At 46.4% G+C, this 12,738-nt stretch overlaps 1 protein-coding gene across 7 annotated transcripts in view; it reads right to left on the bottom strand.

Annotated features, from left to right (window-relative positions):
* NDUFAF6 (NADH:ubiquinone oxidoreductase complex assembly factor 6) overlaps window positions 1-12,738 on the bottom strand; it is a 69,410-nt gene that overhangs the window by 24,561 nt on the left and 32,111 nt on the right. For all 7 annotated transcript variants that reach the window (XM_056522455.1, XM_056522460.1, XM_056522462.1 and 4 more), the window contains exons 5-6: window positions 12,478-12,580; window positions 8,770-8,903 (exon numbers count right to left, since the gene is read on the bottom strand). In XM_056522455.1, coding sequence (XP_056378430.1) covers window positions 8,770-8,903; window positions 12,478-12,580 — 237 coding nt within the window. The remainder of the gene's footprint in view (window positions 1-8,769; window positions 8,904-12,477; window positions 12,581-12,738) is intronic.

Below are 12,738 nucleotides of genomic sequence, written 5' to 3' on the forward strand. Positions count from 1 at the left end.
CCCCCTGCCTTTCGTGGGGGTGTATCGGCGTATAACACGCACATAGACTTTAGGCTAAAAATTTTAGCCTAAAAAGTGCGTGTTATACGCCGATAAATACGGTATTTTTATTGTGGTCACTATGCCTAATCCTAAGCAGAGGCTTCCTGTTCTTTATAGATGACATCGAGCTGTCTTCTCCTTTTCATAGACAGAATTACAGTAAGAGGTGATGGATAAGACAATAGATGATGTTCACAGCTCATCCTTCCCCTACTTTGCAAAGGTCACAGGGCATGGCCACTAACCTTTTCCAATCACGTCAAGAGGGCAGCTCGTTCCTGGAGCCTATTGTAAAGCAAAACTGCCCAAAAAATGAAGCCAATTTAAAAATAAACATGTCTTTGTATCTTTAAAATAAAAAAATTATAATTATATATATTTTTTTTATATTTATTTATTTATTAATTACAGTCATGGCCGTAAATGTTTGCACCCCTGAAATTTTTCTAGAAAATGAAGTATTTCTCACAGAAAAGGATTGCAGTAACACATGTTTTGCTATACGCATGTTTATTCCCTGTGTCTGTATTGCAACTAAACCAAAAAAGGGAGGAAAAAAAGCAAATTGGACATAATGTCACAGCAAACTCCAAAAATGGGCCGGACAACATTATTGGCACCCTTTCAAAATTGTGGAAAAATAAGATTGTTTCAAGCACAACTCACCTGGGGTAGGTAACAGGTGTGGCCAATTTAAAAATCACAACTACAAGCAGATAAAAAGGAGAGAAGTTCACTTAGTCTTTGCATTGTGTGTGTGTGTGTGCCACACTAAGCATGGACAATAGAGAGAGGAGACGGGAACAATCTGAGGACTTGAGAACCAAAATTATGGAAAAATATCAACAATCTCAAGGTTACAAGTCCATCTCCAGAGATCTGGATTTGCCTTCGTCCACAGTGCGCAACATTATCAAGAAGTTTGCAACCCATGGTACTGTAGCTAATCTCCCTGGGTGTGGACAGAAGAGAAAAATTTATGAAAGGTGTCAATGCAGGATAGTCCGGATGGTGGATAAGCAGTCCCAAACAAGTTCCAAAGATATTCCAGCTGTCCTGCAGGTTCAGGGAATGATGTGCTCAGGAAGCATCAGTGTCAGCGCAAACTATCTGCCGACATTTAAATGAAATTAAACACTATGGGGGAGATTTATCAAAACCTGTGCAGAGGAAAACTTGCCCAGTTGCCCATAGCAACCAATCAGCTTGCTGCTTTCATTTTTATGAAGGCCTGTGAAAAATGAAAAAAGTGATCTGATTGGTTGCTATGGGCAACTGGGCAAGTTTTCCTCTGCACAGGTTTTGGTAAATCTCCCCCTATGTCAGTAGACCCAGGAGGACCCCACTGCTGACACAGACATAAAAAAGCAATACTACATTTTGCCAAAATGAACTTGAGTAACCAAAATCCTTCTGGGAAAACATCTTGTGGACAGATGAGACCAAGATAGAGCTTTTGGTGAAGCACATCATTCTACTGTTTACCGAAAACGGAATGAGGTCTACAAAGAAAAGAACACTACCTACAGTGAAATATGTTGGAGGTTCAATGACGTTTTGGGGTTGTTTTGCTGCCTCTGGCACTGGGTGCCTTGAATGTGTGCAAGGAATCATGAAATCTGAGGATTACCACGGATTTTGGGTCGCACTGGAAAGTTCTGAAGTGGCCAGCAATGAGTCCAGATCTACATCCCATTGAACACCTGAGGAGAGATCTTAAAATTGCTGTTGGGAAAAGGAGTCTTCCAATAAGAGAGACCTGGAGCAGTTTGCAAAGGAAGAGTAGTCCAACATTCCGGCTGAGAGGTGTAAGAAGCGTATTGATGGTTATAGGAAGCAACTGATTTTAGTTATTTTTTCCAAACCAAATATTAAGTTAAGGGTGCCAATAATTTTGTCCAGCCCATTTTTGGAGTTTGGTGACATTATGTCCAATTTGCTTTTTTCCTCCCTTTTTTGCTTTAGTTCCAATACACACAAAGGAAATAAACATGTGCACAGCAAAAAGGAGATTTTTTTTTGTACTCACCGTAAAATCTCTCTCGTAGCCTTCATTGGGGGACACCTAACTGATGGGACATACCAAAGCAGTCCCCTAGGGTGGGAAAAACAACCACCAGAGAAAAGGAATCAGTCCCAAGACTGAACTCGCGTGTCCCCAAGGCCTGCGGACGAGCCTCCCAGGTGGAGACACACTAGGCCCAGAAATCGAACTCCCGGAAGATCTCCCGTCCAAAGAGATGGACCAGGACACCAAAGGAAGGGGCCGTCCTCTGTAGAGACCCAAGACACCAGGGTCATACAGAGAGACAAGAAACCACAGGAAAAAAAGAAAGATGGAAATCTGCTCTGGAGAGGTCCGGTGCATGAGAGCAATGACCTGAACAGCTGCAGACCCAAAAACCCCTGTCCCAGGGGTCCGCCATGAGCACCCAGAAGGCAAAAATAGCCGTACTGGTGTAAAGCGGATAACATGAACGCCCTCCATCTCGGGAAGACATGGCCAAGAAAGGAGCAGCAAACACCCTGAAAAGGGGGGCATCTCTGATACTGGAGAGACCGACAAGTAAACTGGAGACGTAGAGTCACCTGGAAGACAAACCCCAAAAGAGTAAGGAAAACAGACATGCACGAAAACTCTCCGGGCGACAAACTTCCATGAAGAAGTGAAGGAGAGCAGAACAGAAAGACCACCCCGACTAATGGGATCGCGGAGGAGTCTTGGCCAGATCACTACACATGTCCAAGAACTGAACCATCACCAAGGACCAAGGAACAGGAAGAGCCGCCTGAAAAGAAGGCATGCCACAGCTTCCTGGGACAGAGTCCAAGCCAAGGAGATCCAACCAGTCATAGACCCCAGTGGTCCGAGCAGACCAGAACACTCTGAAGAACACATCCCGCCAGAACGGGAACTAAGGGAAAAACAAATGAGAACACAGCTGGCATTCTCAGGGTCTGGGCACAGGAAGGATGACTCCAGAAGACTTTGGTGTCAGTGCAGTACAACTGACACAGACAAAAGGGAAGGAAGAACACACCCCTTCCAGGGAGATTGTACAAACTCCGCCAACAGATGAGAGAGCCAAGGCTGCATGAGCAGCAGTAGATAACCAAAAAACAGGGAGAGCCAGGCTGTGACAGAGAACAGTAAACACACAAGCCTACACAGTAAAAGCCCTGTTCAATGCTCTCAGGAAAAAAACAGGGGCCCCGTCAGATACTTCACCTATTTAGTGGGAACGGCGAGATGGCATCATCTTGGCGGCAGAACTCAACAAAATAGTCCCTCCGGAGTAGGGAAAACAAGGGTGGTCGAGATGAAAACTCAAGTACAGACCCATGCCAAGCACCCTGATCCCCATACCCCCTGTGGAAAGGGGATTGGCAAAACGTGCCAGGTGCAGTAGGAGCAGGGAAATGCTGCCCCAGAGGCACGGGACAAGTACTGGGTGAACGGAGCCCCCAGGCCCCAGCGGCAACAATCGCTGTCTGGAGGAGCCACCTTGTGTCCCAAAAGGGATCGAAATCCTGTACACTGGAGCTGGGCAAAAAATAAAAGACGTGTTGAGAGCCATTCCAGACAGTAATGAGTAGGTGCCTGAGCCACCCCGGACAGACACCCCGGAAAAAAAACCTGGAGGCATATGGAGGGGCTGAACTGACCGTCGCCCCAGCAGGCCCCATGTCAGAACAAAATCATCGGAAGCCCCTAGGCTCACCCCACCGAACAAAAGGAAAGGTGGGCTCTACACCTACAGAGCGGTCTTAGCATATGTAGGAACACAGACGTGGGAATCCCACAATAGCAGTGGGGTACTAAGACTGCGGACACAAAAGAAACCACAGACATCCAAGGGACCAGCAGGAAGGGAGGTATGCCTCTAGCAGACCAACAGTGCAACCTAAGAAAGGAGAACAAAGTGATGCTGCTGTTGCTGAGTGACTTACAGGTAGAAAGGGTCCCTAGAACCCACAGGTACACTCAACTTCTTTTCACACACAGCGGGCAGCCTCAGGAACAGCGACAGCACAGAGCAGCACGCTTTGAAGCGCCTGCTAAGCCGCCGTATAGCTCCGAGGCTAGGGAAACAGAACGGCCCTGACAGGAGGAGCTCCCTCCTGGCAGCAGCTTAGGGAGGCCGACAGAGCCGCTCTGAGTACAAAGCGGCGCCGCCCCCCGAAAGGGTGGAGGAGCGGAGCTAAACTCCACCGAAGGCACACAAAGTTAAGGCCACAGGTAAGCACCCGTGGGCCGTAATAAAGAGCTGTGTAGCGTGCGAATCTGGAGGGGTGGCGCTGCCTGACCTCCCTGTTCGTGCACTGGCTCAGGGGGGAGAAAAAAGGTGGCCATGAGGCACCAAAACCCCCAGAATGTGTTGGCACAGGGGAGAAGAAGGGCGGAGCCATGTGCCACCATGACCCCCTCACTCAGAGCGCAGCCGACCCACAGAGACACCACAGAAGCTTTGCAGAGATGAGCAGGGAAGCCATAATCCCCTCAACACCTGCCGGAGGGAGCCACTGCAAAGGGCCGGCGGCTATCCCAGTATACAGAACACTGCCCCCACACATAAGGACCCCAATAAAGGAGTCCCTTTTCAGGTGGGGGGAGTACCAACTCACCTGTAGATGCTATTTTCTTATACTCACCTCAGGCGTCTTCAACCAGCTTATGGCCACGCTGTATCATACCAGGCTAAGATAGCGGGGCAAGCAGGGGCAGTGGGGGACCCGGACCCAGGGTACAACCTCCAGGCGCTGGCCGTTGGCGGGAAGGGGTTAACGGTGCATGCTTTCATGTCCCGTGCCCCCTTAGCCACATATGGGGGAACAGGTAGTGCCATGCTCCTGAACCCCCACCAGAAAAAAAGGGAAACAAAAGGATCTGTAAAGATAAACAAAATAAACTTTAACTTACCTACGTCGGCCTTATGATGGGGACGGAAACGTCTCAGAGCCTTCAGCCAATCCCCGTCCACAGCCATGTCCCGCCCCGGCCAGTGATAGGCTGAGCAAACTGTCATGTAAGAAGCCGTCCAGCTCCTTACATGACAGTGGGCTCCGCCTATCATCGGCAGAGGCGGGACATCGCTGCGGCCAGTGATAGGCTGAAGGCTCTGAGACGTTTCAAAAATCAAAAGTCAACATTTTTTACACTAACTGCATCTGATGAAAGGTCACATGACCTGAAACGCGTCATGTTGCTTATCCAGGAGGAAGTTTTATCGTTTGTATTTTGAGACACCATGTCAATGTTTTATATGGATTACGAATAAAGGTGAAGTTAATCATACCACTGGCTCCTGCACTTTTCTTCCATATTTTACACTAACATGTTGTTGTGGCAAACGTCCCCCAAATTTTGTAACCCAATTTCTCCCAAATATCGAAATACCTCACATGTGGACATAGAATGCTCTGCTGGCTAAAGGCAGGGCTCAGAAGAGAAGGAGCGCCATTTAGTTTTCGGATAGCAAAACAGCAGGACCCCACACACACACACACACACACGTCACTCCATTTTGGAAACTAAACTCCTCAAGAAATGTAATAAGGGGTACAGTGAGAATTTACACCCCAAAGGGTGTTTGATGAATTTTCATTACAGTGGGCTATGAATATGAAAAATGTTATTTCTTACACTAAAATGCTGGTGTAATCCCAATTTTTTTTTTTTTTTTTCACAAGGGATAATCTGAGAAAAAGTCCCCCAAAATTTGTAACCCAATTTCTCCCAAGAATGGAAATACCCCATATGTTGACGTAAAATAATCTTCGGGCGCACGGCAGGGCTCAGAAGTGAAGGTGCGACGTTGGGCTTTTGGAGAGGATTTGGCTTGAATAGTTTTTGGAGGCCATGCTGCGTTTTCCATACTCGGAAGAAATTGTGTTTTTTTTTTTTTAACATGTTGGTGTAGCACCAAAGTTTTCCTTTTCATAAAGGGTGAAAGGAGAAAAAGCCCCCAATTTCTCCAGAGTCTCCCATATGTGGCCCTAAACTGTTGCCTTGAAATACAACAGGCTTCAGGAGGGAGAGAGCGCCATGCGCTTTTGAGGCCCAGATTAGGGAATTGCCCAGGGGTGGCGGACAGGTGCAGGGATTGTGAGGTTCTCGCATGGAGGGGGTTGTGCTGGGTGCTTACATGAGACTTTAGGGCCGACTTGCAACACTTAAAGTCACAGAAATATACCCCTTCTCTATATGTGGGATAGAATCCTATGATTAGTGCAAGGGCAAAGCCGCTGGACTTACTAAGAGGTGAGTGGTTCTCGTGGCCATACGGTAAAGTGGAGTGATGTATAGAACACCCCCACTCATGTATTGCCTAATCTTTGTTTTTGGACTATGCCCATATGCAGGAAGAGGCTCCAATAGGTCTCAGCTGCATTGATGGGCGTCCATCTATTGGGCCTAGCCAAAAAAAAAAGAATAGGGGTGCTGGGCCACAAACTGTTGAGAGAAAAAGTTTATTTGAGCCTCCATGAAATTGACTAAACAACAAAAACCCCAGGAGGCACCAGGCCAATAACATGTAACAACAACTTTAGGGGAAAACCCCCAAAGGGGTACCCAATTAAAATCTAACTTATTGATTGCTATTAAAATATGAATAATTGAGGTGCAGTTAGCAGTGTGTCCACTAGATGTCAGGAACACACAGAGATTAAAACCAAAGCTCCAGTCTGCCTATGGTATAGTGTGTAAGTGACAGCCGTGCTACTATTGGTCAGGGTGCACTAATATTTGTATGGCCCCTCAGTTTGAGCACTATTTCTGGTTGTCACTTTAGAGACTGTAGAGCTGCTTGTTAAAATGTTAGTTAGCCAGTGGCAGACTGGAGCTGTGGTTTTAATCTCTGTGTGGTCCTGACATCTAGTGGACACACTGCTAACTGCACCTCAATTATTCATATTTTAATAGCAATCAATAAAAGTTAGATCTTAATTGGGAGGGATCTAGTTTAGGGTACCCCTTTGGGGGTTTTCCCCTAAAGTTGTTGTTACAAGCCATCAAATTGACCTCCCAAAAAAAAAAAAAAAAAATTTAATACATAAGCCCATTTCAGTGAGGCCTGTGGGGTCAATTTGGATCCTTGGCCGGCCAACAAATCTAGGAATCTGTGGCTTATAACCGTCCAGAACTGGGGTCCACACGGGGTCTTCTATATGGGGTACAGGCTCACTAGTATGGGGGTCTCGACTAGCATTGCCCTGTGGCGCCACCTTCTATAGGATCCATCATCAGTGGATGATGAGGAGGGGGAAGAGGAGGTTAGTGGAGTCTTCCACTTCTCCCTCACTGGTGGACTCTTTCGGAGACAAGAATGGCGTATGCCTCCTCCACCAAAATACCCTACAGCAGTTTTTACCAAACAGTGAACCTCCAGCTGTTGCAAATTTACAACTCCCAGCATGACTGGACAATTAAAGACTGTCCTGCCATGCTGGGAGTTGTAGGTGTAGTGTAGTGTAGTGCAGGGGGGTTTACAGTGTTTCCCGCTGGAAGGTTTGAGCGGTGGAAAATTTGCAGTAGGAAACTGACTGTAAACCCTCCTGTGTGATGTACCCTGTAACAGACCCTAACTCAGTTTCCCCACCAGTGTGCCTCCAGCTGTTGCAACTCCCAGCATAAACGCTCTGTCAGAATATGTTGGGAGTTGTAGTTCTGCAACAGTTAAGGCACACAGATTGGGAAACAATGAGTTAGGGTCTTTTACCTAACTCAGCGTGGGGCAGCCATACACACCGCCCTGGCAGGAGCCCTGACTGGACAGTTGCATCAGTGCCACCTGCTGGTGAAGGGTGATTGGTGCTGTCTCAGACAGTACCAATCACCCTCATCTTCCATGCGATCGGATAGCCGGTCCGTACTTACCTAATCCGTGCTTGTCTGGGGGCTAAATGGCTATGTTGTGAGATTACCATAACACTGAGGCTATCTTTGTGTGAACTGGCTATTTCCTGTTGGAGTTTGTTCCCTCAAACTACAAGTCCCATGAATCCTTGTTTGTAAGTGTGAGGTCACTTTTCTCCCTCCCACACATCAGCCACCCCACCTATTAGAAACACACCTGTGCTTCTTTCAATGCAATAGACCAGTTTTCTGACCAGGGTGCCTCATGCTGTTTCAGAACTACAATTCTTTCAGTACAATTGCCCCTGCAATCTCCTATACGGGACCCCAGCTCTCCCCAGAGCGGCACATCACGACCCCTGCCTGAAGCGTGGGCCGCCATGCCCCCTCCATATATCTCTACGGGAGAGCCGAAGATAGCCGAACGGCTCTCCCAAAGAGATATGTGGAGGGGGCGTGACCGGCCGCTCTGGGGGAGAGCCGGGTCCCCGTAAAAGGAGACTGCGGGGGGTGGGGTCCATAGGTCGAACCCCCAGTGATCTAAAAACGTATCCCCTATCCTGCGGATAGAGGATAAGTTTTTCTGTATTTCAATGTATGAGACTTCTCCTTTAACCTTGAAGGTGGTGCTCCAAAGGGCTTGTGCTCCAAAAAGTGTGCCAAAATGTTGTCCCTAACTGAAGCCAGCTATAGGCGGTCTAACCTAGATTAGACAGGGTAAAGACATCAAACAGCCTGAACCACTCTGATAAATTTGGCGCATTCTAATCTCCATTTATGTTTTCTAAGTATTAAGATTGTTTTAGTAAATCTGACCCCTTGTGGTCAACCCTAAAAGATAAAACAGCCTGGGGAATGGATGCACTTACCAGAATGCAGATGTCAACTGGAAGGAAGACCTGACGCTTGCTGCTGTGAAAAGGTACGGCTCTCAGACAGGTCACGATCCCCTGAGCTTTCCCTATGTGGCTGGCAGCATGGTCTGCGTGAACATCTCGGACGCCTGCAGAAGAAATTAGGAAAAATAAAAAAAATACGGTGGTGATCGAATGGATCAAAGTACAAGGAATGTTCACATATTCTACATATTTATCCATCTTTAACCCAGTGTTCCCCAACCAGTGTGCCACCAGCTGTTGCAAAACTGCAACTTCCAGTATGCCCGGACAGCCTTAGGCTGTCCGGGCATACTGGAAGTTGTAGTTTTGCAACAGCTGGAGACACACTGTTTATCAAACACTGATTTAAGCACGTATACATACATATTTTCTCTATGGATGGGAAAATAATGTTCCTTTATTGGTTTAGGGTTCAATATAGAGTCACCATGGTTATTGCACTTAAAGCAAGATAAACAACTATAGTTCACATGAAACAATAAAAAGGTGTTTTTCATCTAAAATGATCAGCTCTTCATTTATTGGTCTATATGCATTAGACCATATACAGTATATGAGCTGCCTTCACCTGCCATAAGGACCTATAGATATACAGTTGCAAGAAAAAGTATGTGAACCCTTTGGAATTATATGGATTTCTGCCCAAATTGGTCATAAAATGTGATCTGATCTTCATCTAAGACACAACAATAGACAATCTTAGTCTGCTTAAACTAATAACACGCAAAGAATTAAATATTACCATGTTTTTATTGCACACACCATGTAAACATTCACAGTGCAGGTGGAAAAAGTAAGTGAACCCCTAGACTATTGACATCTCCAAGAGCTAATTGGAGTGAGGTGTCATCGAAGTGGAGTACAATCAATGAGATGAGATTGGAGGTGTTGGTTACAGCTGCCCTGCCCTATAAAAAAAAAAACACCCATCAGTTCTGGGTTTGCTTTTCACAAGAAGCATTGCCTGATGTGAATGATGCCTCGCACAAAAGAGCTCTCAGAAGACCTACAATTAAGAACTGTTGACTTGCATAAAGCTGGAAAGGGTTATAAAAGTATCTCCAAAAGTCTTGCTGTTCATCAGTCCATGGTAAGACAAATTGTCTATAAATGGAGAAAGTTCGCCACTGCTGCTACTCTCCCTAGGAGTGGCCGTCCTGTAAAGATGACTGCAAGAGCACAGCGCAGACTGCTCAATGAGGTGAAGAAGAATCCTACAGTGTCTGCTAAAGACTTACAAAAGTCTCTGTCATATGCTAACATCCCTGTTAGCGAATCTACGATATGTAAAACACTAAACAAGAATGGATTTCATGGGAGGATACCACAGCGGAAGCCACTGCTGTCCAAAGAAAACATTGCTGCACATTTACAGTTTGCACAAGAGCACCTGGATGTTCCACAGCAGTAATAGCAAAATATTCTGTGGACAGATTAAACCAAAATTGAGTTGTTTGGAAGAACCACACAATACTATGTGTGGAGAAAAAGAGGCACAGCACACCAACATCAAAACCTCATCCCAATTGTGAAGTATGGTGGTGGGGGCATCATGGTTTGGGGCTGATTTGCTGTGTCAGGGCCTGGACGGATTGATATCATCAAAGGAAAAATGAATTCCCAATTTTATCAAGATATTTTGCAGGAGAACTTACGGCCATCTGTACACCAGCTGAAGCTCAACAGAAGATTCAGCATTTCTGAGCAGACTCCACAGAAAGAATTGACATGTCAATTCTTTCTGCAGGGTCCAGAAACAGAATTTCTACACAGATGTTTCTGCCATGGAAATTCCGCCATGTGCATAGTGAAGCAGAATAAGGTGCAGCATGTAACAGGTTAAACTGCCGGGAACTGAGGTTTCTACTCTAGTGGCAGACAGTGCGGGGGCATGGCTGGCAGAAAGATTCCGGAGCAGGAAAGTCATGCCAAGTGGCTATACTGCTGCTGCAAAAATGTGGCAGCCTGGGAAATAGCCGCTTAGTGACCTCCACAACAACACATATGGGCGATCACTAAGGGGCTAATGTCAATGAACTGCACACTCTCCCTTTGCACTTCCATGGAGTAATCAGGGTAGAATGCCATCTGTTCACCATTGATGCCAATGTCTTCTAGCAGCCATTTGCAGTCTTTTCACCGATGCTGGAATACTAACTTTGGCCACTAGATGGCAGCAGCTGACTGTATTTTAATCAATGGTGGTGATAGAGGATTCAGTGGTATGTGATGGAACTAGAAATACAATGGGGTAGCATTTCCTAACCAGTGTGCCTCCAGCTGTTGCAAAAGTACAACTCACAGCCTGTCCAGGGATGCTAGGAGATGTAATTTTGCAACAGCTGGGGGCACACTGGTTGGGAAACACTGCAACAGAACATGTCCTCTGCTGGTACTGAGAGCTTCTTGGGTCTGAGCAAGGTTCAGGTGAATATTAGACCATTTAGGAGAGACCTGCAGCTAGGCAGTACATGTAGAGAGAAAGCACAGGTGGAACAGATAGGCAGCCTTACTGCAGTACAATAAGGCTTGCACTGACTGTATGGTGCAGCACATGGCAACTCCACGTACCCACTGAGAGGCTATGCTGCAGAAGATGGCAAACTGTTAGGTGACACCTCCACTGCTCCGATGCCATACTCCTGGCCACTAATAGCTTCTGGGGTCCAGCACTGAGCAAACGCTGGTGGGCCACAGATGATATGGCAGTAAAAAGGAGCAGGACCCTTTTACATTTTGTCCAGGTGACCTGATCTATAATATACTAAGAGGTGGCTTTAAATGGGCACAGTCACCAACTTTATTTTTTGATATGTTGTAGTACTTATGTACTACAACATATCTCTAATATACTTTTATTTATTTATTTTTTTCATTAAAAAGGTTTAATTTACATTTAAAAAACGGCCACTGAAAAAGGACTGATTTTGGAGTGGCAATCAGTCCTTTTTGAGTTAGGCTGCACTCGCTCCCTGCCTGTCAATCAGACAGGTGGGAGCGAGCACATTGGCTCCCCGGCCACTGGCTGGGAGGCCACTCCTCCCGCACATCGCCGCCGCCGCCTCGATGCCGCCGCTGTCCCTGCACGCCCGCTGCCGGACTCTGCAGTAACTGCAAGTGTAATGAGGGAACGGGGGATGCGGAGCATGAGCTAGCGCCATAGCGCCGCTTGTAACTAACTAATAGTTTATCTACACAGCTGTTTCAATACTACAACTCCCAGCATGCCCTGACAGCCAATAGATGGCAGGGCAAGCTGTGAGTTGTAGTGATGAAACAGCTGGAGGCACCCTGTGTAGATGAACTAAGGGCGGAAGTGTCGGCCCCAGCAGGCATCAGTGACGTGGTGCCTGCTGGGGAAGTCTGCCTGGTAGTGAGCACACTGCCAGGCAGACAAAAGGCATTTTTAATATGTAAAAAAAAAAAAAAATTCAAGGTAGGGAGGGGGTTAGGGATAGATTGGCAATAGGCAGGGACAGAAAAAAATAGTATGGTGGGAGCTACCCTTTAAGGGTGACAAGCAGGGGAAAAACTGATGCAAACAGCCCCTCTGGACAGAAGCTCCTCAGCCTTGTGTCCTTTCTCGGCACTAGGCTAACCACAACACTAGGTTGTCATTTTAACCCCTACAGAAAAGGCAGGATATGTTTAGCACATGTTAAAACTTTGGTGACTTACCAAGAGTCTCAAGGGTCAAGTACAGCAATGAACTCTGGGTGTTCTCTGCATAGGCTTCCAGCTCTTTAAGGTTACGATACGCCCGATCATTCAGGTTCTTCTCCTAGCAACAAGAGGAACATGAATATAAAAACTAAATATAATGGGGGGTATTTATCAATTTTGCCTGTTGACATTTTCTTTTAACCCTTTTTTTTTTTTTTCACTTTGGTTTTCGTGGACATGCACCAAATTTATCATTTGGTGCAGGTTGTTAGTAAT

Source organism: Hyla sarda, chromosome 5 (genome assembly GCF_029499605.1).
Source record: "Hyla sarda isolate aHylSar1 chromosome 5, aHylSar1.hap1, whole genome shotgun sequence".
Lineage (NCBI taxonomy): Eukaryota > Metazoa > Chordata > Amphibia > Anura > Hylidae > Hyla > Hyla sarda.